The 18,666-nt window shown below is 41.9% G+C and overlaps 1 protein-coding gene across 1 annotated transcript in view; it reads left to right on the forward strand.

Annotated features, from left to right (window-relative positions):
- Positions 1–18,666, forward strand: part of mvb12bb (multivesicular body subunit 12Bb) — a 45,873-nt gene that overhangs the window by 14,046 nt on the left and 13,161 nt on the right. The window contains exons 5-7 of the mRNA XM_028996753.1: positions 769–898; positions 1,689–1,787; positions 9,932–10,026. Coding sequence (XP_028852586.1) covers positions 769–898; positions 1,689–1,787; positions 9,932–10,026 — 324 coding nt within the window. The remainder of the gene's footprint in view (positions 1–768; positions 899–1,688; positions 1,788–9,931; positions 10,027–18,666) is intronic.

Raw genomic sequence — 18,666 nt, forward strand, 5'->3', positions numbered from 1 at the left:
GGGCCCCGACTTTAATGTAATGTTTTATTATGTGAAACCATGTTTAATGGATATCTCAGCCACTACATCGCCATTTTACCTTCAATCAACTTCTAGCCCTGCGTCCGTGTGTTTATTTCCTGGCATACATCAGACACCCAGATGCCTGGATTATGGCATCTTCTTGGGTTTCATATTTTCAGGGAGGGCGTTATACATCATTTTGGCCTATAATAAATGTTAATGCCACCTTCAAGTATTTATGTTTTATGCCCTTAGTAAAAGTACTCAGTTTATTTCTGAGGCACGCTCTTTAAATAAATGCAGGGCAAGAGCACAATAAACTAAAAAACTGTGAGTATATATATAGGACTGCAGGGATGTTCCATTTTGCCATTAGGAATTTTAGAAACCATGCGTGAGGAAATTAGCAATACATGGAAAATAAGGGAAGTCTAGTTCCATATTGACAATTTTTTTCTGAAAGAACAATATGGGAAGTGTAACACATTCAGAAGTTTCAGAATGTAAATAATATTTTGGAATTTGTAGACTCACCACTTATATATTAACATTCTTCTTTGTTTTGAAACATAAATCATTTTCTCAGCAGAGGAATCTAATACAAAGATAAAATGAAAATTTTAATTTCTAAAAAAAAAAAATATTAATAATAATTAAATTGGACATTTGTGGGTCAATGTCCCTTTGTGGTGAATGTCTTTCTATGTATTATTCTTTTCTACTTATTCATTGTCTGAGTTTCCTGTCTACCCATCCACCTTGTAGATGAACCAGTCCTCAGGAACAAAAGGTTGTGTGTAAAGTTGGCCCCACAACACTCCGCAGAGGCAGCAATTTGTGATGTCCAGTTACAACATCGGTCAAAACACATCTCTTCACATTACAGCTTTATAGGGTAAGCCGGTAATTTAAAAACTGCACTTTGTATACCATATTATACGATACTATATACACTATATACTACTGTACAAAAGAGATAAATTCTCTACAGCTCTGTTACCCTATTGTTCTCGGAGCAGCAATACAATGTTGAGAGTTGGGACAGCCCAATAAATATAGACACCATATGCATTTGGTGTATTCGATGCCATTCTTTGTATTCATTTGGTCATATCCAACCCAGAACGTGTAAAATGTATTCATGCCTTTGACAGCGCATAGAGACATGCACCCTCATTAGTGTTTTCCTAGCCACTTTTTATTATGTATAAATATCTGAAAGTGATATTTTCATAGGCAGATTTCCCCGCCTTGCTGTTCCCTCTGAAACTCAAAGTAAATAACCTGGAGCCATGTTTGAAGCCCGCGTGCTGGGCCATTGTAATGCACTCGGCCCTGTGTCCATCCGTCTCGCTGATTGGCTCGTTTATCCCTGGCGGCAGGAGCGTCTGGCTTTTTCAGGCAGCTCATAACTGTCTGTACCTCCAGCCTGCCAGAGGCGCCCCGCGCTCAGACAGTCATGTCCAGGCCCTGCCAACAGCACTTAATGCTGCCCCTGAGATCCACAATAAAAAAAAAAGTCCCATCATTCAGCTTTTTTCTTCCTCCCCAAATAACGTTTTAAGCAGATGATCATAAATATTATTACTGGTGTATTTCTCTGCGTGGCAATAATCATCAGAATTTTATTAATACTGTAAAAACCTCTGCCATGTTAATACTTCAGTTTGGCCATTTTCCCACAGAGAAGTGAACAGCATGGGGATTTGGTATCGTGTGGCAAACCTACCGAAGATCCTGGATCCACTCAAAGATAAGACCTCACCTGCTCCAGGGCAACCAGGGTAAGCAAGGAATATCGCCCAGGCATTGTCAGAATGCTGAGGCCACACCAACATGTGCATACGTAGTATTCCATTTTGTGAAATCACCACTTCATGGTTCACTTTAGAAGTGGCCTTCTAAAGTCGGAAAAGCTCTGTGAGGTCATATTTCCTCACCCTAAATCTTGGGGCAACTGGGATTGAGCATAAGGATAATGAGGATGTAAAATGGGGCATTCAGCAGGACTTCTGCAACTTTGCCTCTTTGTTCTCGTGACAATTCGGTGGTGATGGTCCGTGGGGGTCGGTCTCTTGTTCTTTGTTCTTGCGACCATTTGGTAAATAATAGGTGTGAAGTGCCAGCCATGTTTTTTAAGATTGCATGCTCTGCCCCAGACGGGAGACTCTGAGGACGTGACGACAGAAACAACAAATTCTGATTGGTCTTCCTGTGGGTCAAATAAAGGATGTTCACGTGTGTTTTTTTTCTCAGCTTCTTTTCCATCGGAACTGGGCCTTCCAGTTCTCAAGTCTTCTCTCTACCCATTTTTCTCCTGGATGAGGTGATGTCTGAAGCTTGGTTCAGGCTTTTCTGTCTTTTTTCCTCCTGTCTTTCATTTTGGTTTTCTGTGTAACATTGGCACCTTTTTTACATACAATATGTACATGTCACTGCAATAATAATCTACTGGGGTTAATAAATTAGAAACTGTTCATCCTTTTAATCTCTATTGTGCCACGCCTCTTTCTGCCAGGTAACATCAAGTTGAAGTGGTTTGAATACAGTGCTTTTGTGTGTAGAGAGAGAGTTTTTTACTCCGTTCTCCACAGTTTTACAAGGAACAGGGTTGTGCCCAGTTGGCTACAACAATGACAATCAACAGGTTCATACCCGTCTTAGGCCGCTTGTTCTTGAATTAACATTTGAATTTAAAGCACTATCCTAAAGCAACAATAAGAAGCGAGTGCAGTCTGGAACCCAGTCCCTACCTCTGCCTCCTTCCTCCCCTGCGCCAGCCTGGCTTCCCTTGCCCCGCGGGCGAGACGGAGGCAGCGGCGCTTTGTACTGCATCCAAACCCAACAGCTCAATTATTTATCAGCAGGAAGTGCTGGGGATTTCCACAGCAAATAGAAAATACACAATCATAGCCGCACTGGAGTAGATGCAGATGCGAGGGGGCGTCAGCAGGGGGTGACACCCATGGTGCCAGGTTTTAGTGTTGGCACTCAAGTTCTTGAAGACCGTTCAAAACGTTACAACATAAACCAAATAAAAGGGGGATAAATTAGGGATTTAAAAAAAGTCTTAGTGGACATAAAAAATTCTGAAAAAAAAAAAGTCATCTGAGCTGATGTGGCTCAGATACTCATCTCAGCCAGGTGTGAAGAGTGTCTGGGCAAAAGTTTCAGTGCTGGCTCTTTGAATCAGTTTGAAAAGGTCTACTGTAGATGCATCATAATAATAATTACAAAAAAGACTCAAGTTGCTTTGTTGCTTAAATAAGAGCCCATATTTCATACTTTTCAAGAATGGGCAGTGAGTGTCTTTTGATGTCTCAAAAAAAAAGAAAAAAGAAAAGAAAAAGGTAAAGAAAAAGAAAGATTGTGGGGAGGCTGCGCTTGCCTACCCTCTCCAGCAGTTTCTGGTAATCCTCTGCTCTTTTGAAGCCCACTTTCAAGTTGGGGAGACGGTGGGGTGAGAATAAATAGCACCTCCGAGCTACGTCCCCCCCTCTTCCCTCCCATCCCCTGTGTTGCCTGCTGAGATCACAGGCTTTGGTTGGGTATTAACATTAAAATTCATGCTTCAGTGTGAGAGCTTCTTTTCTCAACGTTGTATGAGAGTGGGGCTCATCCTCAAACACTCCATAGTGCTGTTGTGCACAAGCATAAGGCTGACCTGCAGAGGCAGCTGCTTTTATTTTACAGGCACATGTTGAAAATATTAAACTGCCTATTAGACTCAATTTTACTGTCCAGGAAATCACTCAAATATTATACACAACATTCTATTTTTTATTAATTTGCTTATATTTATTAATTTGCTTAATATATCACTTGCCATTGCTTAATCCTACTCAGGGCCATGGCTGAAGCAGCCTATTTGAGACACTGAGGGAGGGGCCATCTTACTGCAGGATGCACACACACACCATTCACCCGCACATTCACAAGTCACCAATAGTGTGCATGCCTTTGGATAGAAGGAGATAAACAAAGAACCTATTAGCACCTCCCATTTTTAAAAATGCCATAAAAATTGACATTTTTACAGCACTAATAAGTAGATTTACTTAAATCCTGAGGATACCTTTGATCTTATGCTAGTGAACAATCCCTAAGCTTAGTGCGTAGTGTTGTGCTTGGCAGTAGTTTGAAAATAGTGCCCATATAGAGGCATTGTAACTGAATTCATGGGCTTGTGGAAACATATCTCTATGTACCTGTAATTGTAAACAGTAAGCAGCGTAAACATGAAGGACGCTTTCAAACTCCACCACGAAGGGGTACATTTTAAATTACACAAATATTGAGAATTATTTTTAAAAGTGTATTTATTATCTCTTCCACTTATATATTGTGTAATTGAAATATTTAAATGCCTAATTGTTCACTGAGTGAGAATTGAGGTTCAACAGTCTCTGGTCAGTTCTTCAGGTTTGTCTGGGCAATGTATACTGTGGTGTGGACTTTTTAAGGACACATGACTCCCGTCAGATGTTTAATGTCCACTCCACAATCCCGCTCCTCTCGTCCACCATGGTCATTCGTCCTCCTGATAAAACTGTCATTCTAGAGTCTTGCATCTGACCTCTACACGGACAGCTGGCATAAATTAGCCATGTGGTAACACTTCTGTTACTTTCTTGTGTCCCAAGAATCAAGGTTTTTGACATTTCTCTCAGAATAATTGGCTCGTTGCAACTCAGGGCTCTTTTTTTAAATCAAAGGGCAGAACACTAAAAATGTTCAGCCAAGGCATCTTTTCCAGTGTAAGGCAGTCATATACGTTTTTTATGATTTCTACTTACAAAGCCGTGATTCACTTACTTCAGGTGTCGAGAGGACATAAATTGTGTAACTCCAGAACCATGGGTGGCCAGGTTTTTAGTTTTTAGTTTAGGTATTTTAGCCAACGCCTGCTATTTAGTTAGTCTGTATAAAAAAAACACTGATGAACTATAAGTCATAATGCCAGGACATGCATTGGTCAGCAGATTCCCAGCTAAGTAAATAGCTGAAAAGTGATGCATGTTGATTGCTGGTTCAGGCTTGCTGGTCTCCACATAAGAAATTGCTTAAATCATTGAAATTAGCCGGTCAAAATACTTGCAAGTGGTGAAAAAGCCAATGAAAGCCCCTTGATGTTTCTGGACTCTCTGATCACTGTGGCTGAAATCATATTGCAGTGAGTTCTGAACTACACAATGTAATAAATGATGAGATGAGCAAATATCCCCTAAACCCCATTAGAGCCCTAAATGTCAGTGCTAATTCATTATTTCTCCCGGAAGCTTATCATATTGTGTGATTTAAGGAAAAACATAGCCATCTGTGTAGTTATTTTCACACTGAAGGGTGCTCGTCCAGGCAGAGGACTTGTTTTCATGGGATTGTGAACGGAACAGAGTTCAGTGGCATTGCAGCAGTTTGTGCGCGCACGTGATCTGCATACACCCCAACGCTGCAGTGTGCTGGAGCGTGCACGAGTGCGCGAGAGAGAAGTTGTGCCGAGTTGCACTGAGTTGCTCTTGAAGTGGCTGGCTGCCGCCTCTCTCCTGCGAGCTCAACAAAGGGTGATGTCCCAAACTTCAGGAGGCAACCCTTCATCGTGTGAGCATTGTTTTGACAGAATACCCAATTGTAACTGCAGTTCTGTGCATCCTTTTCTCTCCTTTTTTCAAGCACCCCCCACCCTTCCCCCTTCATTCTTTCCTATAACACTTCGCTAAAGCTTGAAAAGTTATGGGGTCTCTCTCACAAATCCCGGCAAATGAAAAGCGAGGCGTGCCAGAAACAATAGAATCATCAGCTAAGATCTGTAGCGTTCGTACCTCTCCGAGATTTCTCACCGCAAATATTCGCGCCGACTCCTTTCTCCGCACCTGACACGGGACTTAAAGCGAGATGATGACAAGTGAGAAAGAGCCGCCACTGCTAAAGCAAAGCTGTCTACGCAAGTAGGGGCTGTGTGGGCTGCTTGTTGGAAGCGTCGAGGTGTTGTCATGGAGGAGGCTGGATGAGTGTCAAAACAACAGCTTCCCATTGCCTCGACATCCTGTCCGTATTATTATTTTTATCCCCCTCCACTGTCTCCGAAGACGGCATCGTGTCCGTCCGCGGCATGACAGATGTTCTATACACCTCCTCCCTGAAGACTGAAACGCTTTCCCCTTCCTCCATTGTTACCCACCCATCGGGATCGCGTTCCTGATAGCAGACAGTCATCTGCTTCACCATTAAGCTCTTGGTTGAACCTGAGAGTTTTTTTGTGCTTTTTAAGGAACCTTTGTAATATCCCACACCATATGGAAAAGAACATGCTTTACCTTAATTGGACTGTTGCTTTGAGTCCTCTATTGGCTGGTTTGAAAATTTCAATTTTGTCTAGAATGTTCAATAAGCCAAGAAAAAAGACTGTACGAAACATTAAATATTGTTTTCTTGAAGTTAGGTATACATGTATATAATTGATGTTCCATTGGAACAAAGGACCAAATGCTTCTGTGTGGTAAAACTGTTTAAATCTTCCAGGCTAAGCTCCTAGTTTCGCTGTAATTTAATGAGCAGCTATTCCATAATTAAATATTCAAATAAGGGATAAGTGTCAATATGGCTTTGGCTGCTGTTGAATGATGATTAATTGTGCTCAGAACTCAAGTGGCCAACGTAATCTGGGCTGAACCGCCGCGGCTGATTATGCAGCAATCCACTTGCCATGTTTTTTGTTTTAAGAATTAGACGTGTAATTGATTTGCCATATGCTACCTTAGCCAGGCTGGCCCAAAAGATGTTTGAAAACCCGGAGAATTTGGATTGAGTGTGCTTTTTGGGGTGCTTTTTTCCCTTGTGACAAGCTGAAGAAAACGAAAATGCAAGCACATCAGTTGCAAGATGCACGTCGGACATAGATGGAACAAGATGTTTCTGATGGTATCAATTAAAAGTTACTGTTCTTTTGGCAGTAAGCTTTATTCATGTTTTGTGCACGCTCATGAAAATAAAACTACAGGTAAAATAATTTTCCTCATGGTTAGTCCTCTAAAGACCAGTTCCACATATGTGTAATGTGACCTTATCAAATTTCTCATACGTTTCATCCCCGGCAGATTAATGTCCGATCACTGATCTCCTCTGAAAGCCTCATTTACATTTTGTGTATCTCACCAGATCTCGGCCTCTTTGTTTTCCTGCTTTATGAAAGCAAAGTGGCTCAGGGCCATTATTTTTTAATACTGAAAGAGCACCCAAACAGTCCGCCTTTACTTTATCGCTGTTTGTGAAATGTCTCGATGTTCGGGGCGTCGTGTCCCTGGCATTTTTTTCCACTTGCACCGGGCCTCAACCTTTGCAAAGGAAGGAAAGTCTTCATTAAATGTGGCAATCGGTTCCACATGATTGATGCCAACCTTTTAAAAATTCACCATTGGCCCGGATTTAACTCGGCCAAATGCTGATGCAAATGAACAGGGGAAAAGTCGACCCTATCGAGGCAAATAAATCTGAGTTGCAGGCCTCAGTTCATAAATACCACCAGGCTGTTGAGCAGCCTGTTTTATTGCCATTGATAGAAATTCTTTCATTTATTTATTTTTTGTCAAAAGTGATAGAGATGCAGAAAAGGCCACAATTTATATTGCCTGTTGAATATTATTTCTGTTATGCACAGCTCCCCAAAGGATTTGATTCATGTAGCACACAAGACATAGAACCACAGCATCAACTTTTGCACAGTATATGACTTACTTGGTAGACATTTTCTTTAATTTAATTAAAAGTTGAACTCTCCAAAAGGGACAATGTCGTGATTATTTTAAATGAGGTTTTTCATGATTTTAGAATGCAGCATTAGGTGGCCTTCACAAGTTTCCTTCCTGCTTTGTAAAACCCTCAGACTCGGTAATCAATAAATCAGCCTGCCCCATTTGGCTCCAGACTGTGCAAAAGAAATTATTTTCATTTGAATAATGCTGTTTGTGGCACAATGACATTGGGTGTTAATTTTATACCAGGCTGAAGCATTGTCTTACAAAAAAAGAGTTCTGGCAAGATTAGACTAATGTTTCATGTGACCTTGACCACATCGCTGTTAAGAGGTTAAACTTTAACAGTCATACCGCTGCATAAACAGCACTAAAGCTCAAATAAAACATGGCTTTGGCTGGTCTGGTTAAGTAGAGCTTCCGGATAAGACAGCGAAGGTGTGGTCCCAGAGCCGCCTGGCAGCAGGAGAAATATGACGGTGCAGATGACGTGTTGATTGGTTGTACGGTCAGAGTCTGGCCAGAACCACCTGAGAGCCATGGGGGGCTCGGCGGGGCTGCTTCTATTATCATTGAGTCCAGTGTGACCTCTCCTTTTTTGCTTTCTGAATCAGAAGTGCTTTGTCAGACAAGGCCAGAGTAAAGCCATCTAAAACACCCCAGCTGGTTTAGGTGGATGACGATTTTTAGAAGTGAATAGTTTTTAAATACATGTTAAGAGCCACATTCACAGTATAAGTATTTGAGATCTTACCAGTTCCAGTTCACGCTGCAAGTGAGCGAATCATGTTGTTAATTGGAAAACAAAGTTATAATAGGCAGGGCTACCGACCAGGGACAGCATTCAAAAGATTAGAAGTTTTGTTGGATGGCTCCTTGGAGAGCTCTGCAACAAAGAGCAGACACACACAAAAAAAGAAACATGTAAGACATAAAGGAACAATCAGATTCTGCCACTAGGGGGTGCAATGGTGGACACAAAGACATTCCTGTTTTATTCGATGTGTGTTCATTATGCTCAGTTGTGTTTGCACCATTGTTTTATTTTGTTAAACCCAGTAGAAATATTATAATATCAATGTTGATATATTTCAAATATTATAGATTTATCCTGGCATGCTGAAAAAAAATGAAAAAATATAGTGCACCCAAAGTAATATTGGTTCAAGTGTGTGAATATTAGTTGGCATCAGCATCTGCAAATGTCTAGGCATTATTATTACTGAGGGGCATAAACTGATGCTGAGTCGAAGCTGAGTGTACTTGACAGTTACAGAGATCTCTTACTGAGTTCTCTGTCAGTGAGGATCGTAACACTGAAAGTTTTTGTATTTATTTTTCATCAATCCATATTTCTGCTAAACGCAGGATTTTTCATTTCCGTCTTCTTCATAGACAACTGTGTAACATGCTATACTACTAGACCTTAGTGCAGTCTATGTTCAGTGTGTCTCCAGACTTCTACGCTTTGTTTTGATTGTCAGCATATAGTGTAGAACTCATCCTCTAGGACATTAAAATAAAGTTGAATAAAGTACAGTACAAATTTAGACATGGGAGGTAGTTGCCTAGTGGATAACACACTCGCCTATGAACCAGAAGACCCAGGTTCACTTACTACCATTGTGTCCCTGAGCAAGACACTTAACCCTGATAGTCTCCAGGGGGGGACTGTCCCTGTAACTACTGATTTTAAGTCGCTCTGGATAAGGGCGTCTGATAAATGCTGTAAATGTAAATATAATGCTACAGATCTGGTCTAATCTCACCTGATCCATCTACAGGTTCTGGCTCATAACGGGTTATCTAGCTTAATGATGTTTAAGGATGGATTTACTAATGCACTGTGAACATTGCTGCGTACAGTCCGTCTAGACTGGGTTATGAAACTGGCTCTCCACAGGCCCCACGCCACCGGTGTGTGTCACTGAGGTCTTATTTCACGTTTCCACATGGCCATCTGCACCGCTGACAGCCCCGCCTGATTATGCACTGTGTTGATGCACCTTAAAATGGAGAAGGGCTGTTTAGCAGCGCAAGGGTATATATAGTGTTGGGTGAACATTTTCGTGAGGAAAAACCTGTCACCAGTCAGCCAGGTTAACACTGATTCCTGGCCTGGCAACTCATCACGAGCGCAATCCACAAACATTTCAAAATTCTCGCTTCCTTATTTTCAGACAGATATCAACAACGCCAGTTCTCGGCGCGCCGCGGAGAAATGCCACCAGGCCGGATTCTGAGCACCAGATCTCGGGCTTGAACATCATGTCAGGTGAGTGGATGGGCTCTACAGTCCATACTTTAGAAAGACTTTTAGTGGAATGTTTTTCATAAATGCTCAACATCGCTCAATGATGCATAATGCAATGCTGAAATGAAACAGCATGTCTTTGAAATGAAATAAGCATATACAGTGCACAGATTTGGTGTTTACCTTAAAAGCATTTTGACAAGGAAATCAAAAAGTCTGAAGTCCTATTTGTACATTTTGAATGATTAACCCAATAAACCTAGTAGACGATAAAATCTTATAATCCATTTGACAGTAACACTCTTAATTGATCACATGGGCATAACATCTACTTTCCTCTGATTGGCATTGGTTATTTTACTTTCGTACCTTCAGCAACAGAAGTGAAACTTGCTTTTAGAGATCCTGCCGTTGTTCTAGGCAGTGTTGGCACAGTTATGATTCTTCAGAAGACCTGTAATAATTCTATAGATGTTTCTTTAAAGAGCAGTGATAAAGGGGACAGAATTTCCTCAATTTTGGTAACACTGGCTGATGATAATATTGCTGCTTTTCCTACTGTCAGGGTCACAACCATGGGAGGTAGTAGCCTAGTGGGTAACACACTCACCTATGAATCAGAAGACCCAAGTTCAAATCCCACTTACTTCCATTGTGTCCCTGAGCAAGACACATAACTCTAAGTTGCTCCAGGGGGGGACTGTCCCTCTAAATACTGATTGTAAATTGCTCTCGATAAGGGCGTCTGATAAATGTTGTAAATGTAAAATGCAAACCATGTATAATATTGGACAATATCTCTTGTTCCCTTTCACAGACCCCAAAATTCTATGTTGAGTTGTTGATCTTGTATTTGTGGAAGGTCTTTGTCCCTTGTTCCTTTTGCTTTTTGTTGCTTGTTTACAACAAATGGAGGATTTAGGGTCTTTTTAGTGGTCCTAAATAGCATGATTTCTGTCTGTCATCCCCACTTCAGATGCTGAATTATCCAGAGTAGATCGAAAGAAAAGTCAGCTCACATTATCCAAGGAGCTTTGCAGATCACAGTGGAGGACACTGAAGACAGGGAGACTTAGCGTTAGAGGATGTTGTAAGGATGTGGATTACGCTCAGGTCTCGGTTTCAGCGCCGCTTAGGTTGTTTTATCTGGCTGGAGAGAGACACCATGTGGTGAAGATTCCTCATGAAGAGATAAAGCAGGCTGAAGTTTTCTCGGAGCCCATGTTGCTCATTCAACATGCATTAAATCTCTACCACCATTTATAAATTATGCAACACCATAAATATTGTTATCTTTACTTTTCTTTACTTTCAGTCCTAATGAGATCTAATTAAATTGCATTAAAGTTTACGTGGAAGGTAAAAACAAAACAAATCAGTTCATATAGATGAGAAATCTAAAGATGATGAGTCTCGAGGTCGGACGTCACTGCTTTCACAAAAATCTGATGCAATAAGCACATTGTGGACGTCCCTAACTCAGGTTATTGCATTTTATTATTGTAGGATGTTGCATATGAAGGGCAGTGCACTTATTTATTTATGCAATAATGTGCACATCACCTTGTCCTGATTGACAGGGGTGTACTTGACTCCTGCGAGAGCAGCCGCAGGATCCTGTGGGGTTTTCAGGGGAGGTGGATCTCCTCATCCCAGGATTCTTTCACTCCTCATCATTAACAGAGCGACGACCTGAGGACCACATCTGGGGGGCGGTGTAAACAGACGCTACATATGTGTTAAGGCTGTGTGCATGCGTGTGTGTGTGTGTGTGTGTGTGTGTGTGCTGGTGAGTCTGTGTGTTGACAGCTGGCCAGGTTCGAGTTGGTCTAAAACCATGTGTGCACTGTCAGACTAGTAGCGGCAGCTCCTTTAGGATTGATGAATTGCCTGCTTTCCCGATTAAACCTTCCGTCACTTTCCAACAAAACAAAACAAAACCAAAAAAAAAAAAAGAACAACCAGTGGGAGAGACTTCGCATTTCAGGAGGATCTGTCATCGTCAGCCACATTATGTGCGAATGTGAAGAGCCGGCACTTTTGACATTTATTACCAGAATATTAAAAACTAACTCACATTGATTTTGCAACCTCTGTTCACTTGAGAGTAGCTTTTTTTTATTGAGACATTTTCCCACAGCCACATCAACCTTTATTCTATTTTATGGCGTTTAGGCAAGTTTCCTTCTCTCATTTGTTTCACCAAAGTTCTAATTAGTAAAAAAAAATATTTTTACCTATATAGCAATATACCAATGCAGCCACTGCATAACTACTGTGTTTCTATGGAACTGCATATTTTGCATTGATGCCTTTAGAGAGATTTCCATTTAATGATTATTAGGACACCTGGCATGTTTAAAGTTTTATAAGACTGGTTTTAAATATTGAATGCGTCACCCTTGTACAATTTTTGTATGGAACTATATGAAACATTCTGCTGCTGTTCTCCCTAATGAAATAGTAAACCTAATAAAAAAATCATACATTAACATATCTATTGCATTAATCAAAAGTATCCTGACATTGCCTCTGATCTAACCTAATATGAAGCTCAATTATTTCCCAACCCATTAAAAGACGCTCAATTAAGAGACAAGGAGACAGTTCATCCTCCGCTGCAGTGATTGGGCGGGGGTGGGGTGGGTTGGCGTGGTGGGTTGTATGGTTGTGAGGTATCAAAATTAACTTGGGTTTGCAAAATATCACGGTAGAATGGTGACAATGATTTTCTGATTTCCCCGATCCGATATTAGAAGCCTTATTATAGCATGTGCATCTGCTTTTAATTTGCTCCAAATAATTGGAAAATGCAACAGAGCTTTCCAATTAAAGCGGCACTTTACACTGTTTAATAATACTCCCATAATATTAGAGCTTATAAAATGACAGGTGAGATAGCGTATGAATAAAACATAAAGGCCTGTAATAAGAGACAGAAAAAAAGAAGACGAAGAAGAAGAAGGGAGACAGTTGTTGGGGGGGCTTTTAAATGCTCAACGTAATTTGCATATATTAATCTTGCGCTTTCAGCCTTATCGCGCATTCCTCCGTATTTGAAGTTAAAATAGTGATGACAGGCAGGGGTATGCTTCGTTTTTCCAAGGATTTATTACTTGTATAATTCGGGATCTTTAATAAGCCAATATGACTGAACCTCGGAGTTCTGTGGAATTCTGTTAATTGTTCCAGATGGCGCCGGCTGATTATGCAAAATGACTTTTCTTTCTTTCCCCCTTTTTTTTTGAGTCTGTCTGTGTGTGTGTGTGTGTGTGTGTGTGTGTCCTCCCTCGTCGACTACACCATTTTTTGATTGACTAACACACAGGAAAAAGATTATTTTTGGCACGGCACTTTTCATTAAGAAGCCTCTCATCAGGTTTCAAACAAAAGTTCCATCTTATCGCCGCAGGAGCAGCCACTCCCCGCCCCCTTAATCTCTACAGTAATCTCAGCCCCGCCATATTTTACAATACCAAAACACTTTAGGGTGAAGGATTAGAAAACACAACTGGCCGGCTAGTGACGCGAAACCCATCAGTGTAATACGGCCGCTGCATGGCTGGATGGGTCTCCTTGGACTGTTAGTTGATTAAAAGTCTCCTCGCTGTTGAACCATTTTTTCCCCCTCCACCACCTCCAGCAGAGGCACTGAAGAGAGTTCACCTTGATTCTGTTTAACACTGGCCAAATCGACCTAAGTGAACTGTGCATGTCTGTTTGATGAGTGGGCAAGATGTCGGGCCAGATTTATAGACTTGTTTTGTTTTTGGACGGGCGCAATTTAAGCCGCCCAATTTCGGCACAATAAAAATGCTCTGAACACCTGAAAGGAAGCTCGGGACTTCATTTTTCTTCATTTAATGATTTATTCTTATGACTGGTGCAAAGAGTGGGGAGATGTGGGGCAAGAGGATTTAAAACCCCTTATACTAAAAGCTAATGCTGGTCGTAGACCAAACATACATGATTTCATAGCCACAGATGTCACCAAATCTGAAGAGGTTTTGCACACTTGTGGCATTCACCCGTCATATTAATTCTTGACCAATACTTGAGCAATGAAGACCTTAAAGAACCGGAAACCCCAAACAGTGACTGTCTTTGTGAAATCATGGTCCATGACAACCCTGTGACTAAAAAATTCAATGACGTTAGAGAATGTGAGACCTCCATCTTTCAAAAATATTTTCCACTGTTTTTATTTTTTTTTCATGCACATATTCAGATGAAAAAAGTTTTTTTTTTTGGAAGAATGTAACAAGAGAGCACAGTTAATGGAGGCTTTCCACAATTCTGGCTTGTTCATAACAGAAGTGGACATCATAGGAGAATGAGGAAAGACAGCAACGTTCGACAAGGATGAAAGGTTCATGTTCCCGTAAAATTCAACACGTCAAAGGTCTGCAAATACTTTCTGTATTCACATCAGATTGGACAATATTTACACTCAAGGCACAAGTTGCACATATTCCAAGCAATCACAGATAATATGGTACACAGGTTTTATAAAAACAAGAACTGGAAAAATCTTAATCATCGTGCAAAAATAATAAGATTCCTTCAACTTTGGAGTGTTAAACCGTGCAGTTGATCTAAGTATACTTTTCTTAAATTACACATCATGTTAAGTCCAAATTTGATAAAAAAATGAGTTCTATAGCAGTATTGCGGGGTCATGTAGCCCCAAAAATTACTTTGGATGCAACTCAGAAAAATTAAATGATTTTTGCACTCATGCACTTGCAAATGCATGCTGGGACTATATGCATAAGGCACTCGTGTCTATAAGAAATTCATTATTGGATGGCCCTTCAGCAACAAATGACTTATGAGTGGCACGTGCTCACAGGGCCTAATCAGTGTGTGGGGGCGCCAGTCCTCATTCGTCCATCTTGTGTCCCTGAATAAGAGCCGCTCGCCATTACTCTCCATGCCGGCGACATGACGAGGCTCAATGGATGAGCCTGTCCTGGCCTTCTCGTTCGCCTCCTGTTCGCCAGGGTTTGTTATCTCACATCTAATTAGAACTTGATAAAAATATTTCCCGAAATCCAGCCATTAAATATAGTTTAAGGAGATTAATGGCCGAATATGCCTTAAAGATCTTTTAATGGGTCCGCTGACTCGTTAAGTTTGTAATTAATGAGCTTCTAATACATAGTGTGATTTAAACCCACAATGAGATTCTGGAAATGAAGCCATTTCGGGAGAGGGGTGTGCAGGCCTCCCAATGGCTGTGCTGAAAGTCGTGCTAATGAATGTCCGCTTGTGCAGAGTAAAAACCGAGACGTGTGCTGGAGATGATGATGACCCACATAAGACATTAAAGTGTATTACAGTCCCAGAAACTGATTTTCCGGAGGTCATTAGTGAAATCAGTCTTGTGAAATGCACATTGCGGTATTTAAACCAGTCGTTCCACACCGGTCCCAGGTTATTTTTTGTGTCTAATTCCCAGTGCTGCAGTGCAAAAGCGCTGGTCACTGGTCACCCGAATTACAAAGGAAATTGGGGGTTAATCTGCTCACCGTACCATGAACAGGGCCTTAACCGCATATGCACATGCTGCATATTTTATGAAGCATTTAGAACAATATTCAAGAGTTAAAGTGTTGTCTTTTCAGTTTTAATTGCATTTTCATAGCGTTATTATCAATAAGGTTGTCTAAACGGTTTGGCTGATTAAAATAGGTCCCTTTTTGGTTGTAAAACTAATCACTGTAAACCAAATACTGTTTTTTTATGGTCTTCAACTGAAGGATTCAGCCTGTGAACAGAGACCAAACCATACGAAACCAACACTGTAACTGTCCTTCAGAAAAATAGCGACCACTAGTGGCAGGGGGCTAATAGTTCTGAGACCTGAAACTGGAACAATGGAGAATTGTACAGTGAGATTCACATACAAGGCAGCAGGGACACATGACCCCGGAGTTTAAGAAAAGCTTTTGTGGAAAAAAGATCCGAGAAGGCAAAAGAAAAACAAATCATTTTATGGCATTGATTCCATCATTTGATGGAATTCTCTACACATCTTCTCCAAAATGAAGTGCTACTGATATTGTTTTTTACATGGCAGCCTGCTGATTTAGATGACCTCCTCAGGCAAATCTCACAACACAAGGAAAGGTTTCGGAAACAGGGCCGCAACCCTCATGTTAATAGGTTACCAACCTTAATGTGATCAGTAGATAATTGAATATGAACCTGTATAATAAAGTAGACACATGGGCATATGAGATATGTGTAAAAAAACCCTATTTTGTCCATAATATGGGCATTTACTCGCCATGTGCTACTAAAATGGACCGAGGTCAATTATACATTTTTCTCTGTCAACTTTTGGCGTCCGTCGCAGGCTAAATAAGTCAGCTCTATCGAGTCCCACATCTAAACCGTGCTCTGCCAGCCGCCGTGTCATCGGGAGACTAATGTTGCGCTGATTAGCATAATTAATGAGAAATGGCGTCGCGGCATTGGTGGATTGGTTTTAGGGCGATGATGAATTGGTCCGGGCCGGAGCTGGTGGCTGCCAAGGAGGCCTCTCTGGCTGTCATCCCTCCTGCCTCGGCCCTGGCACAGCTCATTACTCACTGTGTGAGGTGCCACTTTACATTGCCTGCTACCGTGAACACCGAAAACTTAATAATGGCCCGTGGTCCCTCCGAGGACCCAGAGGTTCCATCGCGCCGGCTGTCGGTCTGCAGAGCCACAGCTTTATTTTTTTTATTTATTTTTTTTTCCACCATTCTGGGTCTTTATTTAAAAAAAAATGAGAAAAACAACAAAAAAAAAGATCACCGTCTTCAACGTTTCAGCGTGCGTCCTGCTCTTGTGGGTTTTCGTGCGGCCCGTCTCGTCTCACCACCCCCCTCCCTTCGCCAGCTACCCCATTCCGTCGTGGCGGGTTAGCGTGCGCCGCAGAACCGCTAATTAAGCGGGGATTTGTGTAATTGTGCCTTCTGCTGAGGCCCATCCGGCGCGAGCAATTTACCAGCAGGCCTCTGCCAGCTCTTTGTCCGCCGCCACCGCCGTCCGGAGAGGCGTAGCCCATTTACTCGCGGAGCCCGCAACACGGCATCCGCCCGCAGCTGGGGCCTGGCGCCGGCAGGAGGAGATTAGCTTCTTCCCGAGTTCTGGTCGGTGCTGCAAACGTCCCAGGCGCTCAGGCAAAATAGCCATTAAGTCGGTTTGCTTATCTCCCCAAAGCCAACCCCCCGCTAATCAAGAACGCGCTCGCACAGTTTCTGTCGGGGATAAAAGGACCTGATGTCAGAAAAGCTGTTGACGGCCACGCCCCGCCCGCATATATTCTCCGTGTATTAGCATTCATTATGTTCCGGCATCTCTGTGCGACTTGGCTTCCCTCTGCGGGCGTGACCTCGTGTCTGAGTCGAGCCGCGATGGCCACCCGCTGACCCCGATGGAGGACAGGAGACGCTCGCTGTTGCGTCATTGCATTCTTGATGCTGTTGATTGTTGGAGCTCGGGTGATTTCAGCTTTATTGGTCACGTACACATGTATACGGGCACACCAGGGTACAGTGGCTCATCCATGTGTTTTTTTTAGTTTGAAAATGGCCCTGTGAGGTGTGGGGTTTGTCTACGTTACCCCTGTAAATCACTGTATTTGAGTTGACATTTTCTGACAATATATTTGTAAATGCAGATGAAATGCTTAAAAAAATTCCATTTAATCATGTTATGTGGCAGGAAAGTATTTTCTTCTCTTTCAATGTCATTCCAAGAGTCATACAAATGGATGGTCAGAACTGGTCAGTTTTGTCAGGGTTATTTCTTTCATGCTTTTCCCATAAATGAGGACATCCTGTGCCATGTATTTTAGATTGTCATGTGACCTGTACACTAGAAAACATGCCTTTGTTAGACCAAAGTAAATTATTAGAATGACAGCTCTCAGACGCCCATCTTCATCACTCTGGATCCCATCCTGTCAGTTTGTCGCAGGTTTAGTGTGCCATCCACCCCCTCCATTTCCCTCAATTCTCTATGCTCAAATTAACGATTGGCCGTCAGTGGACATCCTGTAGACATCTCAGGACCATGGACACTACCAGACCAAACATGCATACAGATTATCAGCATAAATCTAGCATTCAGGTGGGTGAACTGGTGAATGTGGCATTAGTGGACACGCTCTACTCCCATTCATTTATTCATTGCTGGGACTGCCGGTTTTTGTGTGAGTGTGTGTGTGTGTGTGTGTGTGTGTGTGTGTGTATGTTTGTGCCAGTGTTTCTGCACACCATAGGTGCTACTGGCTCTGCCCACTTTCTGGAAGACTGATAGACTGCAGCCCAGCTGGGACTCTGCCTCCTGGCTCCCAACCACCTCCAGATTTCAAGGGCCGCTTGTCACCCATATGGAAGAATAACTCCAATCCTTCTGTACTAAACGCTCCCTGTTTATCTAGAAAATACAAATTCACTAAAATGTTTTTAAAGCTTGTTTGGAAATTATTAAGCTTACTAAAATATCAGCATGCGTATATATCAGTACCCTCCAGACATTGGTAGGTATTCCGAAAATAGTTTTTCCACTTTTCCATGGAGGGAATGGACCATTGTGTGAGAAAAGAATGCAAACGGAAAAAAAAAAAAAAAAAAGATATGGGCCATGCCACAGTCATTAAAAGGA

Source organism: Denticeps clupeoides, chromosome 11 (assembly GCF_900700375.1).
Source record: "Denticeps clupeoides chromosome 11, fDenClu1.1, whole genome shotgun sequence".
Lineage (NCBI taxonomy): Eukaryota > Metazoa > Chordata > Actinopteri > Clupeiformes > Denticipitidae > Denticeps > Denticeps clupeoides.